Source organism: Rhinolophus hipposideros, assembly GCF_964194185.1.
Source record: "Rhinolophus hipposideros genome assembly, chromosome: 10".
In the NCBI taxonomy this organism is placed as follows: Eukaryota; Metazoa; Chordata; class Mammalia; order Chiroptera; family Rhinolophidae; genus Rhinolophus; species Rhinolophus hipposideros.
In genome coordinates, this window is record NC_138056.1 from 57,587,393 (window position 1) to 57,611,308 (window position 23,916).

Here is a 23,916-nt window from a genome sequence, read left to right on the forward strand (position 1 = left end):
GTACCTCAGTTTATAGCCAATTTTAGGTATCATGAAAAAATGGCTGTTACGGGCTTATCTCATTTGCTATTAGCTTGAGGCACTTCTAACCATGCAGCAACAACTCTTCCAGGGGATTTTAAAGCACTTTAGGGATCATTAATTGGACACAATGAATAAGAGCAAGACCGCTAAATCAATTCATCTGAAGCCTTACAATCATTCTTTCCTTGTCTCCCACCTCTGCCCTTCTTCCATGATTTTTCTGGAATTCTCCTCCCACATCCATGATGATGGGGTTTGTGTTAGTTACACTACTATACTTGCAAGGAACAAATATTTTAGAAAAAAAAGGGGGGGTTATTATAAGTGAAACAGTATATTTAAATAAAACTTTTTCAGTCTGTTTAAACTGGGGTGACCATATAATGGATACCATATTTTCAAGTAAAGTGTGATACCACCATGCAAACTTGCAACATGATGAGTCAGAAAACTGGTTTCATACTTTCAACCACTGAACTCCAGTCTATAAAATAAGTTGGAGAGGCTGAGAAAAGATTGCTAGAAATTAAGGGACCGTTTTTGAAATGAGCTCTTGGCATGTTATTAGTTCTACACTGTCTGGCAAAGGGGCAGCTGAAGGATAATTCCTCCACCTCAAATCAAGATGGAAGTTCTTTAAGGAAACTCCTCAGATTATTCGATGGGTCCCCTACAGTTTGGGGAACATTGAGATCTAGTTTATCACCCATCCCTGAGAAATCTAAGGGATACGCGGCTGACTAGCTAATACCAGATTTTCCCGAAAATAAAACCTAGTCAGACCATCAGCTCTAACACGTTTTTTGAAGCAAAAATTAATGTAAGAACCAGTCTTATTTTACTATAATATAAGACTGGGAATAACCTAATCTAATCTAATCTAATATGGGGTCATAGATTAATTTTTGCTCCAAAAGATGCATTAAAGCTGATTGTCCAGCTAGGTTTTATTTTCGAGGAAACATGGTAAGTAGTGGAAATGGGATTTGAACCCAGGTATGTCAGACCCCAAGCCAATATGCTTCAAATAGTCTCTCCCAGCTCTGTGATTCAGTGAGGTAGGGATGGCGCTCTAACACATACTGTGCCTGAAGAAATTTTTGTATGGCCAGTATTGCCACCTGCCCCTACTCAGTTTTCTCCAAGTGGGGCTAAAAGGAGGCCACCATCACAGCAGAGGATCCGCACAGTAAAGCTGTGTGACACCTGAAGTGCGTGAAGAGTGGACAACAGACTCCCAAGAGGCTGTGAAGGAGTAAACCAAAGCAGAGCCACACATAACAGAGAAAGGAGAACAAAGCAAAGCAAACTTGAGCCAGCGCGGTTTGCGGTCAGCTTCTGAGAAGTGATCACATTAGACCGGGCATTCGAGCAGCCGGCAGTCTCAAGGCAGAAAAGTCATGTCTCCCACACTGCCATTCACAATGTCTTAAACTTTTATGAGAAGGAGACTCTTCTACTCCCAGTTTCTCTGGCTGTATTCACGAATGAATGGTTAATAGTTGCTACCTAAAAACATCATCTAAATTGCAAAGGATAACAATGAGGTTTGCACATCCTCCCTTGTGCTGGTTGCTCTGCTTTTAAGAAGAAAAAGAGTCCATAGAGTTTTATATGGAATTTGGAACAGAGTTGGATGTTATTGCTTTTTTCATACTAATATGGCAATAGAGAGAGCTACAACTTTAGTCAGGGCATATTTGGTCATTGATTTTTTAATGATTTACAGCAGAGAATTAATATTTAATGTTACCAAGCTCCAGGTATTATGATTTCTTTCAGATGCTAAAAATGTAAAATCCATTACAGCTAAACTCGATCCACTGCAACTTTGAGACTGATCTATGTGTTTTGTTGGGTAGAAAGTTCAAACAATACCCAGCATTACTCTAGTGGACTAGGTCCTGAATTTAAAAAGAAACTCCATCAGAAATGAGATTGAAATGATTAATACATTCATGTGATTACTTTGAATAAGTAAGAAAAATACACATTATAGAGATGAGCATACGTAGGTTGGAATAATGAAGACTTCCATTTTCTTATTCTTTAGATGTCAAGTGAGACCAGTCCCCAAAACTTCATCAACTCTCTTGTTTATAAACCGCTGCCTCAGTCAGACATTCTCATTCCAACTCCATTACAGGCAGAAACTGATCATTCCAGTCCCCCTTTCTGGCCATTCCACAACTTGGGGTACTTTCCCCTTCTTCCTTTTACTCCCCCTTCCCCTCCCCACCAAAGTTGCTCCTGAAGTGCCATCACTGGCTGCGGCTACCGTGTGCCGAAGCCTCAGAGTACTGCCTGCCAAAGGCTTGCAAGTGGCCAAACTTCATTTTTTTTTTCAAAATATTTTTAGTATCTGTTGTGTCTCAGGACTGCAGTCATAGAAAGATATGGAAGAAAGTTCTTACACTCTGCTTTCAGAGTCTTCATCTAATAGGAGAAGTAGTTATGCCAGTACAAAGTACAGGTGAGGGCTGAATAACTCCTGCCAAGCTCGCTGGTCCCTTTTCCAGAGCCTTAGTTTGGCTCCAAACATTTGAAAGACCAGACCTGCAGATCTCCTACCCGGTGACCAAAGATCCCTGAGCGTTGTGCTCTGGCTGACTTGGTCTGTGGAGAAACTTTTCCCTTTGAAACAGTGTCCTAAATGGCAGCGAGGTTCCACAGCACTATTGGTTCAATACTATTATTTAGTTATAGAGTAAGTTGAATGGGTCTCTGGACCAGTCCTGAAATCTAGCAACTGTAATTGTCATCATTTGTATGGAAAAATACTTCCTGACTTCCAAATAATTATTCTTCAGTCATTATAAAAAAAAAAAAAAACAACACACAACGAATGGGGACTTATAATATAGATATTATAAAGCACAACTAACTTTATTCTCGAATTTGAAGTAGTACAGTTCCCTCCTGTTGCACCTGGCTGACTCCCTCCCTTTGTTCAGTCTTTGCTCAAATGTTACCTCCTCAAAGAAGCTTTCTCTGATCACCTTATCGAAAATAGAAAATTTCAGTTTTTCTTCATCACAAACATCACCACCTGAAATTATTTATTTGCTCATTTATGTATTTATGGTCTGACTCCCCCACTAGAATGTACATGTCATAAGGACAGGGGTTTTGTCTCTTATTCAGCAGTATTCCCTGTGCTTTAAATAGTGTCACGCATGTCAAAAAAGCTTGATGATGACTTTTATAAAACAATGAACAAACTGGACTCATTTATCCAGCTTTATTTCTCTTCACTTTGTAAAGTAGCCTTAATGTCACTGTTTAACAAAAGCACTTTCCTTAAACAGGAGTGTTGATTATATGATCTCTAAGCAACTTTCAAGGCCTAAAATTTTATGATCCTTTGCTCTCTTAATTCTGACATTTATGACCTGAGAAAATTGGCAGAGGATAAAGAATTTGCACTTCGTCTCTGTTCCCCTGTCTTGCTCTGAACCCAACACAAAGCAAGGTCTACCGACTTTCACAGCCCCTCTACCACTCTCTCCTCTTTTCGCTTTGTCCTTCCTGTCCCAGGAAACACATGCAAAGAATATTGGAAATTCAGTTAGTTGGAGTCAGATGTACAGCATGCTACACAAGTGGATAATCAAATCTTCTTTCTATTTCTTTTGTGGAATCAGAAGTTGTGGGACATGAAGGCCAGACGGCCACACAAGTAATAAGTGTTGGAAATTCTCTCTTTGGAGAGAGAGTCCTTTCAGATACAAATATTCACGGGAGAGATATCATCTTAAAACTAATTCACATTAGGATGTTAGTAAATTTTTGGAGCAATTTGTTCTAATTGGAGGTAGTAGATGCTTCATTAAAAATGTGCCCTGAAAATTCAGGGGGAAAATGTGTAGAAAGGAGAAGTGGGGATCATAGAAGCTAAAATCTACAAACATCTTAGTTTTACCTGATCAGTCTTGTGAAGGCTTCTCTTTTTCTTTTTAAAGAACAATATAAGATCACTCTGGAAGATGCTAGAAAGAGAATAATCAGAGAAACTTTGTTGCAACTGGACCAAAAGAAGGAATGGGCCACACAGGTATATTTCAATTTTCTGAAAAACAAAATAATTTCTTGTGGTATAATAGTTAAGAACTTGGGTTCTTAAGTTAGGAAGTTTTTCAGATTGCAGTTCTACCTCTTATTGGGTGTATAAACTAAATTTGTTACTTGAATATTCTGGGCTTCAGTTTCCTAATGTATAAAAAGGGGATGGTAATATTTACCTTTAAAGAATAGTAGGTATGAGGATTGAATGAGATGATTTAAGCAGCATAGTGTCTCATAGAGAACAAGAGCTCAGTAAATTATTATTCAGTTATTTTTAAAGTATAATAATAATGGCTGCAATGAATTATTAAAGAAAAGTTTGGGATGAATTATAGAATGAAATATAATTTGTCTAAAAAAATAAAAAGTACTTTCTTACGTATCCAAACCTAAGAGAGTATACTTTACATTGCTTGAGCTTTAAAAATTTGGGATACAAAAAATTATTTGAGATACAATTTCCAATCTTATATGTTTTCTCATCTCTGTTTTGCACGAAATGTATGACTCTCTTTTCTTTTCACTGTCCTTCCGCTGTCCTCAGACTACTCCTAAATCAGTGAGGTCCCGCTGGGATTGTCTCTTCATCTGGAACATCTCTTCTTCAGAATCATAAATTCTGGACTTTTCTCAAGTTCTTCACCAAATTTCACTTGCAATTGTTTATTGCTTCCCTGTTGGTTCAATTGTTCTTTTACTGTTATTGTCCTATGGCACGATTTTTACCGATTACACAAACACAGAAGATTATGGAGAACTGACCAATGGTTTGTCTGCTTCCCATGCAATTCGGCCACTTTGTAACTGAATATGACTAAATAGTGAAATCGACAATTAAGGGATCTGACCATAGTTAAGATGATAAAAAGTGTATATGTAGATCGAATATGCTTCCATATTCAACATGTACATATTCAACATGTACATATTCAACATATAATGAGGACTGTTCTGGATACTGTTCCTAGCATTTTACACTTAAGTCTCAACAACATTTTACATTACGTCTAAGGTACAGACTTGCTAATAAGAAAACTGAAGCACAAAAAAATTTTGTAGTTTGTCCATGCAAGTGACAGAATCGAGATTCCATTCAAGACGTCTCCTTCAGACCATTACTCTTAATCATTACACTGTATACTTCTTCTCTCTACATAACCAAACACCCACACACATGAATGGAGTTTCCTCATTTTATCTGGCTAGGTTATCATATAATCTAACTTCCTATAATCCACTGTTGCACATCCTTGGTTGTATATTGGAGACACCTGAGAAATTTGTTTAACCCAGTTAGTGCCTGGGACCCACCCATAGAGATGCTCATGTAATTGGCCTGGGATGTTGCCTGGGCTTCTGGATTTTCAAAACATCCTGAAGACTCTAACGTGTGGCCAAAGTTGCAAATTATGGCTCCTTTGTCAGTGAATTCAGCCATTAGCCAACTAACTAACTTCAGTTATGAGCTACTTCCTACTTTTGTTCAAATGAAATTCTATGTTCGAGGAAACTTTAGAAGTATCCATTGTAGCTGGAGTTTAAAAGTTCCTGGTTGCTAGGAAATTATAGGTCCCCTCTTAATTAGCATGATTTAAAGAAACAATTTTATTGTAAATCTTCCAACTCTAAAGATTTAGATAAATTTAGCCTTAACATATTTTAAATTTATTTCTGTCCCATGTTTACGAACGAAAAGATTTTTCTTAATTTCTCTTCTTTGGTTGTGCCCTTCAGTTGTTAACTATTAAATCTATAACATGGTATCCATATAAAAGTACCTCACAGATAAATATGATCTGTCATCCACTATAAAGTTCCTTTAGGTGAACCTGTAAATATCCAAGTAATTAAAAATGAATTTCTATTTTGTGAACCTGCTAACTAAGTAAGGCTTTGCTTGTTTTCTTTGTCTAAAATGCCCTTATCCGAGTGACTGTCTAATTATAGCCTGCCACCCTGAAACTATTTGCTATTAGGTTTGTAAATATATATATTGCTATTACTGACCTGAGAAGAGGAGAGAGTGGTAGAGAGTCTGTAAAAATCAGTAGACCTGGTTCTGAGTTGGACTCAGAGCAAGAGAGATAAAGAAGTACAGATTATGTGTCCTCTCTGGATTTTCTTAGGTCATACCTGTCAGAATTGAGAGCACAAAGGATCATAAAGTTTTAGGCCTTGAAAGTTGCCTAGAGTCTTTAAAAAGATAGTAATGTAATCTATTCATGCTTTTGCTATATGTTGGGTTACATGAAGAATGTTTGATCACTGCAACTTAGCCATTTTAATTATAGAGCAGATCACTTAATGGTTGATTTCACCATGGCAGTCAGATTCAGTCACAATAGAGGCTACACTGACTAGGCAGCCATTGTCCAGTTCTCTAAACTGACATGCCTATATTAAGCAGGGCAAATCAGCAAAAACAATACAGTAGGATAGTAAAGAAAGAACAACCGAACCAAAAGTTCTTAGGTATGTCTCCAAAGTAATTGCAAAAAAAAAATTTTAAATGAATGATCATCTAAATTAATTGTGCACCCTCATTGCTAAAATTGTGAATCGCCATGTGGCAACTTTACCTCAATAGAGAAACGTGTTTTTTTTTTAGAATGCTCTAAGATTCATTGACAAGGGCAACTATCAAGAGATCTGCGAGAACGACTGGCTAAAAAGAGAGGTGAGTGGAATGTTTAAAAATAATTTTTTTCTCATTGTTTTTGAACTGTAAATGACTTTTACTTATGAGCTGAAGTTATGGGGAAAGCATGGAACTGTGACTGGCTGAGGTAAAATAAAATTCAAGTGGAATCTTAATTTTATTACAAGCTGTTACTCAATGCATACCACAAATAATTTAAATAATAACTAGAAATCATTTTTGGCATTACAATTCACAAAATATACTCAAAGCTTCTTTATGCCATAAGATTGGTCTGGTCTTCCTCAGGACCCTACTTCCTTCTGGGTGATGAGAGCAAGGCTATAGGCTCGTTCTAACCTCTTGTCCGCTACTGTAAATTGCCCCTTTGGGATGACATGATCTCCCTTGAATCAATTCAGTCTTTTAGGTTTTCTTTCCTCCCCCTGCTCTTCTACAAGATGGATCCCTGATGTACAGGGAGGTGTGACTTACATGCCCTCTTGTGGGGAGTGTTAGTAAAAAGGGCTCAGATCTATGGGGTTTCCTTTAAACCCTAGCTCCCTCTGCCTTCCTACAATGGAGGAAGTGCTTTAGTCTGCATCCTACCTTGGTGACTTTAAAATGGATGGCTCTGGCCTTTGGGACACTGTGTTGCAGCCAACACCAAACCCACAGTTACAGACATTTGCCAGTGGTCACGATGTCTCTGCCTGCTGCCATCTCTACATCCCATCCCAGCTTGGTCCTCAGGCTCTCTTCACACCTCCTTCTGGAGATGATACAGGACCTAATGGACTCGGCTGTCCACCTGTCTCCCTACCAGGGCTGTAACATTGCTCTTGCTGGATGTGGTCATGGGAGGACTTCTAGACATTCTTTATAATGGGGTACTACGCTGTTTTTCTGGCATTACACGTACAAGTTCCTCTGCCCTTACCTCCTTACCCTTATCTGCCTGGAAAACGCCAACTCTTCCTTTAGGCACTGACTTTGATTATCAATTCATTTGAGGATCATTTTGTAACTGCCCCAGGAAGTCTTAAGTGTTTTTTTCCCCAGTGCTCTCTCGTTTCATTGTAACTCATATTAAAATATGTTGAAATTTAAAAATAAATAAATAAATAATAATAAAAATATATATATATGTTGAAATTGTCTGTTTATACATCTCTCTCTTCACTTTTCAACTATATATCCATGAAACCTAATAAATTATCTATGCTCACTAGTTATTGAATGAAAGAATGTCCATAATTATTGATATATTTATTGGAAGGATGAATCAAATATATGGCTTAGATCGTGGGTAAAGATGTGAGAACATGTTATTGGATGAAACAGGCAGGTAATCTTTGGTGTAGATGTTAGAGAGTGGTACAAAGGTGCAAATGTTACAAATGTGCAAAACTCATTACAATCCTTGTAAATTCCTTTTACATCCAGACAAGTAGCCACTGAACTTATGCTTAAGTGCCATCTGTGAAAGAAAACTCACTATCTTTAGGGAGACTTCATTTCAACTACATACAACTCTTGTTAGCTAGTTACTTGTATGTGATTCTCAAAAGTACATTTTCAGCATTAATTGGTGTGTGTCCTTAGCTCTGGGCTTATATTTTTAATTGCCCGCCAGATATTGGGACACTTGGATATCCCAAAGGCACTTCATATTCAACATACTTAAAGCAGAACTCATTGAGTTTCTCCTTTAATTTTCTTTCTGCATTTTTTTAACCATCTGCTAAGACACTTAAGGTAAAAATGTCACTGTCACCTTCTCCTCTTCCCTTTACCTTGCTCCCTATTTGACCAAATAGAGTTGGTAAGTCTAGAAAACAGAAAATTTAAATTTTAATATGCTTTCTATGATATTAACAATTATCTTTAAATTGCCTTTATAAAGTCATGGTAATTAGGAGTCCATACTATTTCCCAAAGCTAATCAAATGAATCCCCAATTTAAAAAAATAAGTGTTGATTTAAAAAACTCAAGGTGAGCTCAATAGTTAAAGAATATTAGGGAGGAATTTAGTTCTTATACTTTTATTAAATTAGCAGTATGTTCCTAATGATAATAATTTCACAGTTCAAATTTTATATTTTGTAAGATGTCGTACATACTAGGTTTAGAGAAAAATGACTATAAAAATGTATATTTGACTGATAAGAAGGGCTGTTTTGGTGCCTTGATCCTTCCTACCAAAGCCACAAATTACATTTTGTTTTGTACTTCTCATAAATCAGTGGAAATAAAAGACAGAAAAATGTCAAGTTTAATTGAATCCTGAGCAAAAAGAGCTTAGTAATAAAGGACAAATCATTTTAAGAAAATTCAATAAATTTAATTTCTCTTTATTCCAATAAATATTAATTTTAGCATTATTAAATTTACTCACAAAGTTAATTAAAACCATTTCTGGTTATAAGTACTATCACAAGAATTGAAAATTGCCTGGAAATAGAACAATGTATGTCGATTAATTTCTTTGAGGGAGATTTAGAATGAGTAACGAGGGATATTTAATAATGGAACTCCTGAAAATATTTCTCCATTTAGCTCTCTCTCAACAATAACCAAAAACTTAGGTCTCTGGGAAGAATCTGAGATATCCTGTTGCCTGACCTTCATTACCTGGTTTTATTTAGCATGCTTATTAGGAAAATGAAGAAAATTGAAATTTCCAAATGACTTTGACTAAGTTAACAAATGGAAAGAGAAAAACTAGACAAAAGGATTCAAAGAGGTTAGCAATCAGAGTTTCGAGTGCAAGGAGACATAAAGCCATCTTGGATCTTGCAGAGGAAAATTTCAAGGGCATATGCCTTATTCAGGATCCTAGGTCCCTGATTAAGTTATTAACTATTAAGTTTTAACTAAATTATCTTTCCCAATTTCTTAAGTACATTTCTCAGGTGTTTTGAGAGGAGCAGTGTCGGGGAGGGAGAAATGGTCTGCTACTTCCTCTTTTTCCATTTCTTACCCCAGAAATCTAAAGGTATTTATATGGCCATAAAAAGAAATTAGTTTTCATTTCCCTAACATTTCAAAAGGCTGGGAGGGAGATAGCCATTGAAGAGAACCTTACTTAGAACTCTAAAGGGGTAGGTGATGTCACAAGATATCCTTAGCTAGAAAGGTTGGACTTATCTCCCCAAAAGGGCCCTCATTCCCAGCTTTGGAAACAGATCAAGAACTGTGTGTGCTCCTCCCAAGCATGCCAACCCCTTAGGTCAAACATTTCCAAATGTTCTATTAATTCCTTCTGTTTACAACCTCTAACTATAATTTCTTTTCTCATCATTTGACATTTGAAAATTACAAACTTTTCCTTAAGGCATTCAAGCTTGTAATCAAACTGATGATCTCTCGACATAAGTGATCCCAAAGCACCAATCCCTAGCTTTGTAATTTGCTATTATGGACTTAAGTGGTTTTGCTAAATTGATTAAAGCAGGTAGATAAATTATTCTCTTCTTTCTCACTCCAATCCACCAGCAATATCTGAGCCTTTTCTGTGACACTGGTATCGTTTTATAATATATTGTTTGTATATTTGTTCACTGAATTGTAAACTCTTTTGAGAGGAGCCATGCCTAATTCTTTTGTGTCCTTCCACATCTAGCACAGAACCGTGCCCTTAGTAAGAATTCAATCATTTAATAAATGACTTATATGATAGACATATGCCTGTGTTAATGTGCTGAATGCGTCCAGATTCTAAAATACAATAATTAAATCTCAATTACGAATCAAAAATATTAGTCTTCTTTTTCTAAGTCTTCATCTCAGTTATACTCTTGGCAATTCCTGACGAGATACTGAATCTAAACGCCTGTGCCATTCTTGTCTCATCTATTTCCTCGAGACACATTACTTTTCCCAGTTTATCATTCTGTTTTTCTCACTAGCCTATCACTTTCCATTTTACACTCTTACTTCTGTTGTTCTGACCTCTCCCCATAAGCCCCTCTCATTCCAGCACCTGTATAGCTCATGCTGTTTTGGGAGGGAGAGGGGTTAAGTTGGGGATTTTATCTAGTAACATTCTTCTATATATTCTTCCCAGTATCAAGCCTTCTTTAGACAAGTGTTATCAAAATATACTTTTTGAAGACTGACAAGAACTGTATCAATGGGACCAGCAAATTTTATTCATATTTGAGTTAGCCATATTTCTTCAGTAAATGTTAATTAAACTTGCTATGTCTATCAATGACCTTTCATCACCTCTAAGACAAAAACCAGACTCTTCAGCATTGTTTGCCTCTTCCCTAATTGTCCAATTCCTCTCCTACTTCTCCCCACTCCCACTTTGTATCTACCCACACCAAAATAATTGTGCTGTCCACATCGTTCCTTCTGCCTAGAGTGTACAGTTTTCTCTTGTTAACCTTATGTAGATCCTCATTTACTATTAATATACCATACTAATAAATTAGTCTTATTTATCTCTCCCTCTAGCTCATATATAAGTCCAGTGATGTTTCTGAAGGGTAGAAAAGGACAGCTCCTGCCATTCAGTAAAAACTGCCTTACCATGCAAACAAGTTCTACAAATGACCTGAAAAAGAATTACACCCATTCCTTTTTAGAAAAGAAGGATAAAGCAAACCCAGTGCTAAATAATACAGAACAGATCTTCCCTTCAGGCAAAAGCATGTTTAGGAGTTGAATTTCTTACAGAAGACTAAATAGAACTAAGTCAGTAAGCACCAACCACTCATTTGCTTTTTCTAAGAACAGATTGCAAATCAAAGGAAGGAAGTTGAAATATTGGAAAAAGCCGTTCATAAATTGGAAGAAGAAAATTTGGTGCTCATTGATCAACTATTCAACTGTAAACTTGTGGATCTCAACATACCCAGGTGAAATTTATTAACATATCTAGAAAGTACTTTGTAAATATTTGTATCTGTAAAGTTATTTTTTGAAGATAACTTAATTCTTCAATGCTTCAGACAGATTGCAATAGTTGAAAAGAAAGGAACTCACAAAATGGCCATGGTGAAGGTATAAGATTATTATAATTGACCATTGGTACAGTGCAAATTTTGACTTGCTTTTTCTAGCAAAGCACTGCAATCATGATAGCAAACATTTAACACGAACGTCACAACTGCTGACCTTCAGAAGCCTTCAGGGCAGCAGGGAATATGGACATGAAATTAAGTGCATAACAGTGCAGAAGAAAGTGTATGAGGTACAAAGTTAGCACAAAGACGAGTGTGATCAACTTTGTGGTACCTTCCTGGAAGTATTCTGAGCTTCTGGGTACCTTGTGGACTATAGAATGGTTTCCTTTGATAGTTAATAAAAGGGTCAAACTACATTCTAGGCAGAGGAAATAGCCTGGCATTCCAAGTCACATCTATTCCTGTACAAAAAAAAAAAAAAAAAAAAAAACCAAATGTGTGTACATGCCTTTGTATTTGAGGTTATCTCTTTTTCTTTCCTGACAAAGAAGTCTTTATATACCAATCCTGATGGAAAATCAGGGCCCTGGAGTATGGCAGAATTTAAAACTCAAAGTGGCATTCATAATTTGAATAAGTAGTCAGAAACAATCTAAATAGCAGCATGTTTAGGGAAAAAGGGGAAATAAATCACACCCGTGTCGGATATACATGTGCAAGACAGGAGAGAAATTAAAGCAGAGAAGTTCAACATGGTGGAAGGGCCAGGAAAAAATTCCCACACAAGTAGTTCCTGTTGCTTGTGGGCCATGCAAAAATACTATTTGAGATACAATAAAGTATTTGTTGCTTATAAACTTCCTAACGTGTTCCAAGAAGGGTGGATACAGATAAGTTGTGGGTTGTTTTGTTTTTTTTTTTTGTCAGGATACGAGATTAGAGAAATTGGGAGATAGTACAATGACTGCATAGCCTGAAAGCTGGGTGGGGCAAGATGGAGAAAGGGGCCAACTTTCTCCCTTCCACAATATATCTGTGCTGCCGGGAGAGGTAAAAACCATTGGGGATGATGTATGGGTTAAGCTGAATTAATTGGTTGATTGATGGACTCCTGTATATGCAGACCTTAAGCTGATCCCCTTGAGGGCCCCTAGAAGGTGGGGCTTTCCCTGTCCCCCCAGTAGGCAATGCTCTCTTTTGTGAGCCCTCCTTCCTATGATCAGGTCCCCAGCTCCACACTCCTGCCCTCCTCTAATCCTTGCCATCTGCCGTTACTGCCGCTTTCTTTGTAACCATATCTAATCTCTGCCAGCTGTTGCTGGGCTTGTGGCTTCTAACCACTGCTCTACCTGCTCTCCACTGTACTCTTTTCCTCTTTTCTGAGTGAGCCAAACCTTAGAAAAGAGCTACCCTGTAAACTGCCAACCCCGCTTCCTGCTTTGGTCAGCTCAGTTTGCGGTATCTGATTTGGTGCTGACAAGAAACTGAAGTGCTAATTGCAACAAGGGGGATTCTTTCATTGGCCAGAGAGAAGTTGACAAGGGTGGGGAGGGAGATGAGAAACTTTCAATGGGGATTTTCATTAAGTTGTTTGCTGTATCATGCGCCATTTAACCCTATCCTCTGTCTTCCCCACAAAAATCTTCAGTAAAATTCACCTTGGTCATCACTGCTCTGTGGGTTGATTTTCTTTGGTGAGAGACACGAGTGCTTAGTCTTGTTTCTGATTTGGGAGACAGAAAATCAAAATCTGTCCTGGGGAAAAGAAATAGCATGGGCAACATTTATAAGAGCTGGATTGTGTGCCCCAGTATATGCTGCCATGGCACCCAGAACTTTTCCTTTGTAACCAGCATTTATCACATGGGTGATTACTTATTTAATGCCTGTTGCCTTGCTAAATTATAAACTCCTTGAGGCAACTGTTTAGGACATTTTAGAAAGATCTACATAAAGAAACAGAGAAAAGTGCAAACCTCAATTATCTGTTACACTTCTTATCCAGAAGGATAACTTCAAATATATTCAGGAGCTTTTCCTGTACCCACTTTCAAGTCAAACAAATAGAATACATATTATATATGTATTTTATAGTAACTACCCTTTCCACCTCTTCATTGAGAATTCAGTCCTGTATAATACTAGCGGGGTGGTAAGCAGGGTGAACTGTCCCCAGGGGACATACGAAACGTCCTACTTCTTACTTGGATGAAGAATGAGGTATTCTAGCTAATAGGGTTACTGCATTTCCCATCCCAAGCTCCCCCAACGTTTTCCCTTCACAACTCACACAGAACATGGTGGTATTAGTTTGATACATTGAATGAGGTGAATTCCAGCCAGTTCAGGAGCTCCAGTGCCACAGGATGGAGGCTAAGTGGTCTAATACCAAAAATCTCTCTAACACTAACTTCATATGATAGCATTCTTTAAAATATTTTCTGTATTGTTAAATATCAAGTGCAGCTGCCCTATGGCAGGATGCAAGTGACAATAAGCTAATGATTCAGAGAGAAGGAAGATTTATGAAAGTCACGGCATTTAATAAGATCTTCATTATTCAAAACGATCAAACCACGAGATAACTCTATGCCCTCAGACATGTCTGCCTGCAGACCAGAGCTATCTGTGAAATTAACTCTAAGTCTTAAGAAGGTTTTATAGATATAAATATTGTATGTAGTTACATTACTTGCTGGAGCCTTAAGCATTTTGAATAACACTTTATTTGTGTTCTTTAAATAACTGACAGTGTGTAAACCAGGGCATGCCCTTTGGTTTCTGAGCTGCTAAACATGAGAAGTTGTTTGCTTATCTACAAGGTTCCAGTGGCTTCAAGCTGTCTTCGGGCAAACCTAATGGAAATGCCATGCGAACCTTTCAAATCATATTTTCTGATTGAAAATTCTCTGGGACTATAAAAAGGGGAGCAGAATTAAATACATGTGCAGAGAGCCGCAACAGCAGACAGAACTCAGTGGGAATGTAGTGAAAGCCAGAACCTAGATGTCATCTTGGATTCCTACTGCTTGCTCTCTTTCTTTTTCTCTTTATTTTAAGAGAAATTCACACTATCATTTCTCCCCTGGATTACTACAACAGCGACCTAACTGGTGTCATGCTCACTCTCATTTCTGGGACTTTATGTGTGTTATTCCCTTATCATGGAATGCCCTTCCTTCACCCAAACTCTCCCCTGGCAAACAGCCCCTAGTTCTTAAAGACTCAGCTCAGGTTTCATCTCCTCCTGGAAACCATCCTTTACCTCCTAAGGTTAAATCAGGTGCTGCTTCTCTCTGCCCCACAGCACTTCTCACACTATGCTAATTATCCATCATATACAAACTGTCACCCTAAAATACTATGAGCCTGTCTCCCACCCCACTGGGCCTTATGTTCCTCAAGAGTAGAATATATGTCTTCTTTCCACCCATGTCTCCAGCACCTAGCAGAGAGATGGACACTACTGAGCAGGTGGCACAGTATTTGTTGACTGACAAACTGCTTTTCTTGTTTGTTCTTTTAGGAGACTCTATCTTACCCAAGCTGCTGGACTGGACATGCCACCTGAAGAAACACCTTTGGAGATGCCAGAAACATATATAGGTATTATTTTATTGTAATGGTGATCGTTTTTTTTTAAAAAAAAACTTTTTTTAAACAAACACTTATCATAGGAAGCATCTCATATCCAAAAACTATTCGGGGAATAGGTCCATGCCAGCTCCTCCATATTCCTCTTCTTCCTGAAGCGCTTGTCCTAACCCAACGCCTTTCTCTGGTCTGATTTTCAATCGAAGTAACCATGTTTCACAGAGAATTAAATAGATAGTGGTGGAGAGGGATGGAGTGTTTTCTACACTGGCACGGTTTGTTTTCCAATTTAGCCAACCAACAAAAAAATCCAGCCCATTCAAAGTTTCCCATGCGATTACTGTGACATCTTAGCCAACGGAAGGGCATAGAACTTAGAGTTTCTGAAAACGCGGCTCACTCTAACACATTTCTAATTCTCACATTCATCTCCCCCAAGAGATTCTCAAAGATCTTTCAAATTAAAAATGTGACAAAGTATATATTGTATTTTTATCTGTCCAAAATATACACATAAATAATTTATTTTCATTCATCCCAGAAGAGTCAAAACCGCATCCCTTAGAAGTAAAAAGTAGAGACATGATGAGCTCATCCATTGAGATCGGTGCTTTACACCTTAGTCATGAGGATGGCATCAGACCAGGCCAGTGTCTGACGACAGACACAGAAGAGAGTTCAAGTACAGAGTTTGGGGCCTCTGATATGAAGCACTTACTCAACGAGGATGAGAGGGATTTCAAGGTAAGGCTCATAAGAAAACAACTTTGACTACTAAGATAATGCTATTTTATTAATTGAGAAAATTAACCTAAACTATGGATATTGAAAAATTCTATGTGCAATTATTAAGAAAATTTGCCCACCATTCACATCTCGCATTGGATACACTCTTACTTCTGCCCAGTTTGCTACCTATATTCATTTACAGACCTCCATTACTAGTATGCCATGTCACTTATCTAATGCTGCATAACAAATCACCCTGAGACTTAGTGCCTTATAACAATAATCACTTATTTTCTTTCAGGGCTTCTGTTGGTTAAGAATTCAGGAAGGGCTCATTGAACAGTTCTCACTGGGACTCTCAGGCAGTTGTAGGCATATATTGGCTGGGGCCACAGTCATCTGAAGGCTTGATGGGGGCAGGAGTATTCACTTCCCAGGTGGTTCACTCACATGGCTGGCAAGTTGATGCTGTCTAATCTGGGGCTTCGATTCCTCTGCACATGGGCCTCTCTATAAGGCACTTTGATTGTCCCTTTATTATGGTGTCTGACTTCTCCAAGAGCAAGCAAGCAATCCCTAATACCACGATGACAGCTGCAATGTTTGGTGTGACTTAGCCTTGAAAATCATACACCATCCCTTCCATTAAAATCTACTGGTTGATATTGTTACAAAGTCCCACCCAAAGGGAGGGAATGTAGCTTGTATATCTTGAAAGTGTAACGTCAGCATCACATTGTAAGAAAAGCATGTGGGGCAGGATATATATTAGCATGGGCATCTTTGGAAAGTACAAATTGCCGCATCCGTATACCTGGGGTATCAAGCCTTTTCATTTTAAAACCTTTTGGGTACATTCCGATTACTCTCACATCTACCCCTTGCTATTTTCCTTCTTGATACAACCAACAACTTTAAAAGTTCTTTTAGAAATTAAAGTTGTAGGCGAAAGAGTGATATAAGAAAGCAGAAGAAACTGAATAAATCAACAAAAATCATTTTAACTACAGTTCAGTCCTGTTACCATCAAGTGACAATTTAAAGACTGAAATTCTAGTCTCTATTGCCTTCAAACACCCCCATAGGTATCTTGGAATCATGACACCTGGTATGTTATGATGACCTCAGGCTAGTGGACAACTATCTACAAAATTCCAAAATTGCATACCATTTGGTTGAGTGAAAGACCTCCTTATTTACCATGGAAATTTTTGGTGTGGTTAAAATGGCATTGTGTATGTTATAGACTGAATTATGTCACATTGTACCTCTCTCCCATGCATATGTTGAAGCCCTAACACATAACGTAACTGTATCTAGAGACAGGGTCTTTAGGAGGTGATTAAGATTAAATGTAGTCATAAAGATGGGGCTCTAATCCGATACAACTGTGGCCTCATAAGAATAAGCTTTATGGGGACATAGTGAGAAGGCAGCCATTTGCAAGCCAGGAAGAGAGCTCTCACCGGGACCCAATCATGCTGGCACCACGATCTTGAACTTTACAGCCTCCAGAACTGTGAGAAATAAATTTCTATTGTTTATGCCACTCAGTCCACAGTATTTTGTTATGACAGCTTGAGTAGACTAATACAGTACATTAGGATTCTGAAATATGTGGTAGATGTCCATCAATTTGCTTTTCTCCTATCTTACATTCATTGTAGCTCTATAATTATGTATTTTAAAAACTTTTTAAAATAGTTATATACAATTTTGAGTAATCAAATGTTGCCTTCTTTTTTTATTCTTTGATATTCCTAAGTTCTAACAAATATTTATTGAGAATCCCACAACATTCCAGGTACTTGTTAGATGCTTGGGAATTTAAGGAGAACAGCAGGAATTGAAGTCTCAAAGATGACTATACGGCAGGCCCTACCCTCAAACAGCTTACGTGGTAATAGAAGACAGATGGAAAAAATCATTAATTACTGTACAAGAGGAACAAACTATCTATATCTGTCTCCCTGAGCTTATCATTGCACCCCAGCACTTGGTACACAGCCTGGCATATAGTGGGTACTCAGGAAAGGCTTATTAAAATGCTGAAGGAATTCAAAAGAAAGAGTTATGGCTTGAGGAGGCTTCCAAGAGGGAAGGCACGTTAGGGAGGGCCTGAGCTATGTGAACCCAGTTTGAGGTTCACTGTGGGATTTCATAGAAGTTAGACTTCTAATTCTGGTCATTGATACCTTGAACATAGTTTGGCAGAATGTGGTAAGTGTTATCTATACAATAGCCAAAGGTCCTGTGAAAAGTGCAAAATTCTAAAGAATTTGTTTTAATATTAGAGTATTTAAAATCAGAGTGATGTTTGCAGATCTTTCCCTTTGTTCATGAATAATACAGAAACTCTGCTGTGGTTATGTCCTGGCCAACTGAGGACTACTTATATATATATATATATATATGGCCAACACTTTCTTTTACCAATGAGAGAGTTTGCAGAGGATATACCGCCCCCCCCCCAATTCTAGCTGGTGCGCCTGCTGAACCCCCCTAAAGACAAGCCTGCTAGCCTTGCTGCCTTCTCTTTAGGAGATTTTGTCTACCTACCACACCCCACTTGGCATATAAGTTTACTGAGTGGCTTTTTATTTTCGGTAGCTCTCATGTTTCACATGTTATACAGCATTCAGGCAACTAGGAGGGCAATGAAATCTGTCATATCAAGGCCAACTATAATAAAGAAAACCTGGTCTGTTGAAGGTGGTAACTTGCCGAATAACCTTCCTATTCTCTTCTGTGTCTGTTCACCGTAGGATTATGTAAACTTGGGCCCCCTGGAAGTGAAGCTGATGCGTGTGGAAAGCAGGAAAATGCCCATTCATTTTCAAGAGATGGACACTCCAGTCAAATTCTATGACGATGTCAGGAGCCCAGAAAGCCACATCACATATAAAATGATGAAGTCTTTTCTTTAGGACCAAAAGCCGCAAAGTAAAACAACAACTCTTCCTTATAAATTTTCTTTGGGAACTGAAACATATCAGTTGCCCATTTTATTTACACTTTGGTCCATTTTTTTTAACCAGTTGTTATTTCTAAAAATCAAAATTACATTTAAAACCAAAGTTCAAATACTTAGTTCTCCATTTACCTGCATGGTATGAGTGCCAAGAATGGAACTACACTTTATTTGTCCATGTTTAAGTAATCAGAAGCATGACAGTGGGCCCAAGATGTTCTCTGAGGTTCCTTACCACTTAAAAATTCAGTGATTAATCTATGATTCCAACATGAAATCGTTCAATGAGAAATTTTTCTGAGAAAAATGTAGAGGTTTACATAGCACTGACTGACTACACATCTTTCCCTCTGAGGGTTCTGAGTGGTAGATAGCCATTCTGCAATTCAAGCCCACTCTTCTTTAACCTGACACTATTTATAATGAACATAAAACATTTTAGAAACAAATAAATTTGAGGGCAGTATCAAAATATTCCACCAATAGGGAGATCCCTTTCCCTTCAGCTATATCAAGCCTAAACTGCAGGGTTCCTATCCAAGGCCATTGTCATGTCCCTTTTATGAGTACCACAAACCAAGGAAACTGTGAGTGTGCCTGAATTTCACATCAGCATTCCATTTAAAAGCAAAATCTACTTATAAAGCCTTCTACAAGAAACACCTTTAAAATATAAGGCCACAGATAGATTGAAAGTAAATACACCATGCAAACATTAACCAGAGGGAGGGTGGTATGACTTAACTATTAGACAAAGTAGACTTTAAGGTAAGAATTTTTAAGAGAAATAAAGAGAAAATGAAGAGACATTTCCAAATAATAAACGGATCAATCCATCAGGATGATATAACAATCTTAAATTTATATGCACCTACTAAGAATGATTTTGAATACATAAAGCAAAATTTACCTAACTATGAAACAGTATGGCAAACCTTATGTCATGCATATTTTACCACGATAAAGAAAAAAGACATAGACAAATTCACAGACTTGAAGATCTTACCACACCTCTCTCAATAACTTATAGACCAATAAGATTTTTAAAATCCTTAAGAATATAAAAAGTTGAACTATAGAATACACATTCTTTTCAAATGCACATGAAACATTTACAAAAATAGACCATATGCTGGGCCATAAAGCAAATCACAGCAAATACTCAAAAAATTGAAATATATAGAATACAGTTCTATGACGAGACTAGGAAAACAATCCAATTTGAAAGCAAGCAAGACCCGTCTAAAAAAATCCATGGTGAGCTTCTTTCCAACTTGGGCCCAGCAGGATGGCTCCCGCAAAGAAGGGTGGCGAGAAAAAGAAGGGCCGTTCTGCCATCAACGAGGTAGTGACCAGAGAGTATACCATCAACATTCACAAGCGCATCCATGGAGTGGGTTTCAAGAAGCGTGCCCCACGGGCATTCAAAGAGATCCGGAAATTTGCCATGAAGGAGATGGGAACACCAGATGTGCGCATTGACACCAGACTCAACAAAGCTGTCTGGGCCAAAGGAATAAGGAATGTCCCATACCGCATCCGGGTGCGGTTGCCCAGGAAGCGTAATGAGGATTAAGATTCACCAAATAAGCTCTATACATTGGTTACCTACGTACCTGTCACCACTTTCAAAAATCTACAGACAGTTAATGTGGATGAGAACTAACTGCTGATTGTCAAATAAAGTTACAAAACTGCCAAAAAAAAAAAAATCCATGGTGAAACAAGAAATTACAAGGAAATAATATTTTGAATTGAATAATAAAACATGACGTCAAAATTTGTGGGATCCAGCGAAAGCAGTGTTTAAAGGAAAATTTATAACTAAGTTCATGCATTAAAAAAGAAGGCTGAAAATTCAATCTAAGCTTTTATGTCAAAAATCTAGAAAACACAGCAAAAATAAACCTAAAGAAAGTAGAAGAAAGGAAATAATGAGCAAAAATCAATTAAATAGAAAGATGACCTATAAAAGAGAAAATCAACAAAGCCAAAGCTGATTCCCTGAAGGATTAATTAAAATTGATAATCCTCAGTCAGACTAACCAAAAAAAAAAAAGAAAACAAATGGAAAAGGAAACATCACTACAGCTTTTACAGACATTATTAAAAAGATAAGAGGTAATCAGGGGGAAAAAATTCTCAACTTGGCAATTTAGCTGAAATGGAAACAGTCCTTGAAAAACAGTTCTGGAGCGGCTGGATGGCTCACTGGTTAGAGCACAAACTCTGAACAACAAGGTTGCCAGTTCAATTCCCTCATGGGATGTCGGGCTGCGCCCCCTGCAACTAAAGATTGAACATGGCAACTGGACTTGGAGCTGAGCTGTGCCCTCCACAACTAGATTGAAGAACAATGACTTGGAGCTGATGGGCCCTGGAGAAACACACTGTTCCCCAATATTCCCCAATAAAATTTATTTTTAAAAAATTTCTGAAAAAAGGAAATAAAAATTCTGAATAGTCCTAGATCTGTTTTAAAGATCAAATCTGTATTTAAAAATTTTCCCACAAGGAAAATTTCAAACCCAGATGGCTCATCTCACTGGTGAATTTTTCCAAGTATTTCAAGCACATATAATACCAAACATATACAAACTCTTTCAGAGAATCAAGAAAAAAAGCACTTTCAAATCATTCCATGAGGTCAATAAAACCCTAATACTAAAACCTGGCAAGTCATTCCAAGAAAAGAAAATTACAGGCCAATATCTCTCATGAATATAGATGCAAAATCCTCCACAAAATATTAGCTTATTGAATCCTGTGTGTGTGTGTGTGTGTGTGTGTGTGTACACATGAATAAAGAATGCAAGTTTGGTTTAATGTTCAAAAATCAAAGTGGAAACATGAACAAGATCAATGGATTCTACATCAATATAAATATCCTGGTTGTGATATTGTACTATCATTTTGACATATGCTAGTATTGAGGGAAACTGGGAAATGTACCTGGGATCTATTGTTTTATACAACTATCATTTTGACATATGCTAGTATTGAGGGAAACTGGGCAATATACCTAGGATCTATTGTTTTATACAACTCCATATGAATCCACAATTATATTAAAATAAAAAAATCAAGGGTATAATGAACACAACATAGGAGGTGACTCATGTCAGTAGACGCAGCATTTGATAAAATTCAGTAGTGTTATAAAAATTCTTAATATTATTTATGATAAAGCTCCTAGCAAATAAGGAATACCTTTAAAACCCTATAGCTAACATTGCACTTAATAGTGAAATATTAAACATTTTTCCATTGAGGTCAGGAACAAGACACATATGTTCACTATCACACTTCTATTCAACAGCATTGAACAGGACTAGAAGTTCTAGCCAGTTCAGTAAAGGCAAGAAAAAGAAAATAGAGATTAGAAATGACAAAGTAAACTGTCTCACTTATAGATGCCAAGGTTCTATATACAGATATTCCAAAGTAATCTACAAACAACTAAAATTTATAAGTAAATTTAGCAAAGTCAAAGGGTATAAGGTCAGTAAATATCCTTTGTACTTCTTTATGCTAGCAACAAACAATTGGGGGAAATTAAAATAATATTTATAGGGACGGCCAGTTGACTCAGTGGTTAGAGCACAGTGCTCATGGCACTGGGGTTGCCGGTTCGATTTCCATGTGGGCCAGTGAGGGGTGGCGGCTTGAGCTTGGAACTGAGCAGCTGGTGGGCAGCCGATTTGCTCAGTGGTTAGAGTGCAGTGCTTATGGCACCAAGGTCACCGGTTTAATTCCCACCTGGGCCAGTGAGCTGTGCCCCCCACAACTAGATTGAAAACAATGACTTGACATGGAGCTGATAGTCTTGGAAAAACACACTGTTCCCCAATTTCCCCAATAAAACAATTTTTTAAAATTTTATAATAGCATCAAAAACATCAAAATCAAAGAATGCATCAAATGAAATATGAGCAAGACTTGTATGCTGAAGACTTCAAAACATTATTTACAGAAATTAACGAAGACTTAAATAAATAGAATAAACAGATACATCATCATCATGCATTGGAAGTTTCAAAATAATTAAGATATCAGTCCTTTCCAAATTGATCTATAGACTCAGTGCAATTCCAATCAAATATCCAGCAGTGTTTTTTTTTGTAAAAATTAATGTTATTTCTAACATTATTATGGAAATTTATAACCTAGACAAAAGACTTATGATAGCCGAGAAAATCGTGAAGAAAAACAGCAAAATTGGAGGACTTAACACTACCAAATTGCAGGATTTAAAGCAACATTTCAATTATTAAGATGGTGATGTACTCTCAACAACAAGGTTGCTGGTTCAATTCCCACATGGGATGGTGGGCTGCGCCCCCTGCAACTAAAATTGAAAACAGCAACTGGACTTGGAACTGAGCTGCGCCCTCCACAACTAGACTGAAGAACAACGATGTGGAGCTGATGGGCCCTGGAGAAACACACTGTTCTCCAATATTCCCCAATAAAATTAAAAAAAAAAAAAAGATGGTGCTGTATTGGCCCAAGGATAAAGAAAAAGTCCAGTTCAACAGAATAGAGTCCAGAAACAAATCCACACCAATTCGGTCACTTGATTTCTGAAAAAGATGCACTATAATTTTGGAGGGGGAAATGGGAAATGGTCTTTTTAATGAAAAACAATGCTGAGGCAACAATATACCTGCACGAGAGAATAATGAACATTGACACCTATATCATATCTCATACAAAAATCAATTCAGAGTGGGTCAGAGACCTAAACATGGAAAGTAAAATGATAAGGCTTATACTAGGAAATATAAGAATATTTTTATGTCGCCCTTTGCACACCCAATAGATCCTCAAAGCCTATGCTTGAATTAAAAATTACATTTGGTACATGAGTAATGTGGATTTGACAGTATTCCACACAGCCCCTCAAGCCTGTCGCTCCCTATGTCAGCCACCTCCCTGAAAAAGAAAAAAAAAAAGACATAAAAACCACTAACCATAA

General features: G+C 37.5%; 2 protein-coding genes across 2 annotated transcripts in view; both read left to right on the plus strand.

The window, feature by feature from the left end:
• Nucleotides 1–18,894, plus strand: part of CCDC83 (coiled-coil domain containing 83) — a gene marked incomplete at its 3' end in the record, with an annotated part of 42,610 nt that extends 23,716 nt beyond the window's left edge. The window contains exons 6-11 of the mRNA XM_081063755.1: nt 3,987–4,078; nt 6,698–6,766; nt 11,475–11,596; nt 15,171–15,250; nt 15,780–15,982; nt 18,733–18,894. Of these exons, the coding sequence (XP_080919881.1) occupies nt 3,987–4,078; nt 6,698–6,766; nt 11,475–11,596; nt 15,171–15,250; nt 15,780–15,982; nt 18,733–18,894 (728 nt within the window). The remainder of the gene's footprint in view (nt 1–3,986; nt 4,079–6,697; nt 6,767–11,474; nt 11,597–15,170; nt 15,251–15,779; nt 15,983–18,732) is intronic.
• Nucleotides 18,895–20,226: 1,332 nt separating this feature from the next.
• Nucleotides 20,227–20,628, plus strand: LOC308503516 (large ribosomal subunit protein eL31-like; the record flags this gene model as incomplete). The annotated part of the gene is made up of 1 exon (XM_081062818.1): nt 20,227–20,628. The coding sequence occupies one exon, from the start codon at nt 20,227–20,229 to the stop codon at nt 20,512–20,514; it is 288 nt and encodes a 95-aa protein (XP_080918944.1). The 3' UTR covers nt 20,515–20,628.
• Between the last annotated feature and the right edge of the window lie 3,288 nt (nt 20,629–23,916).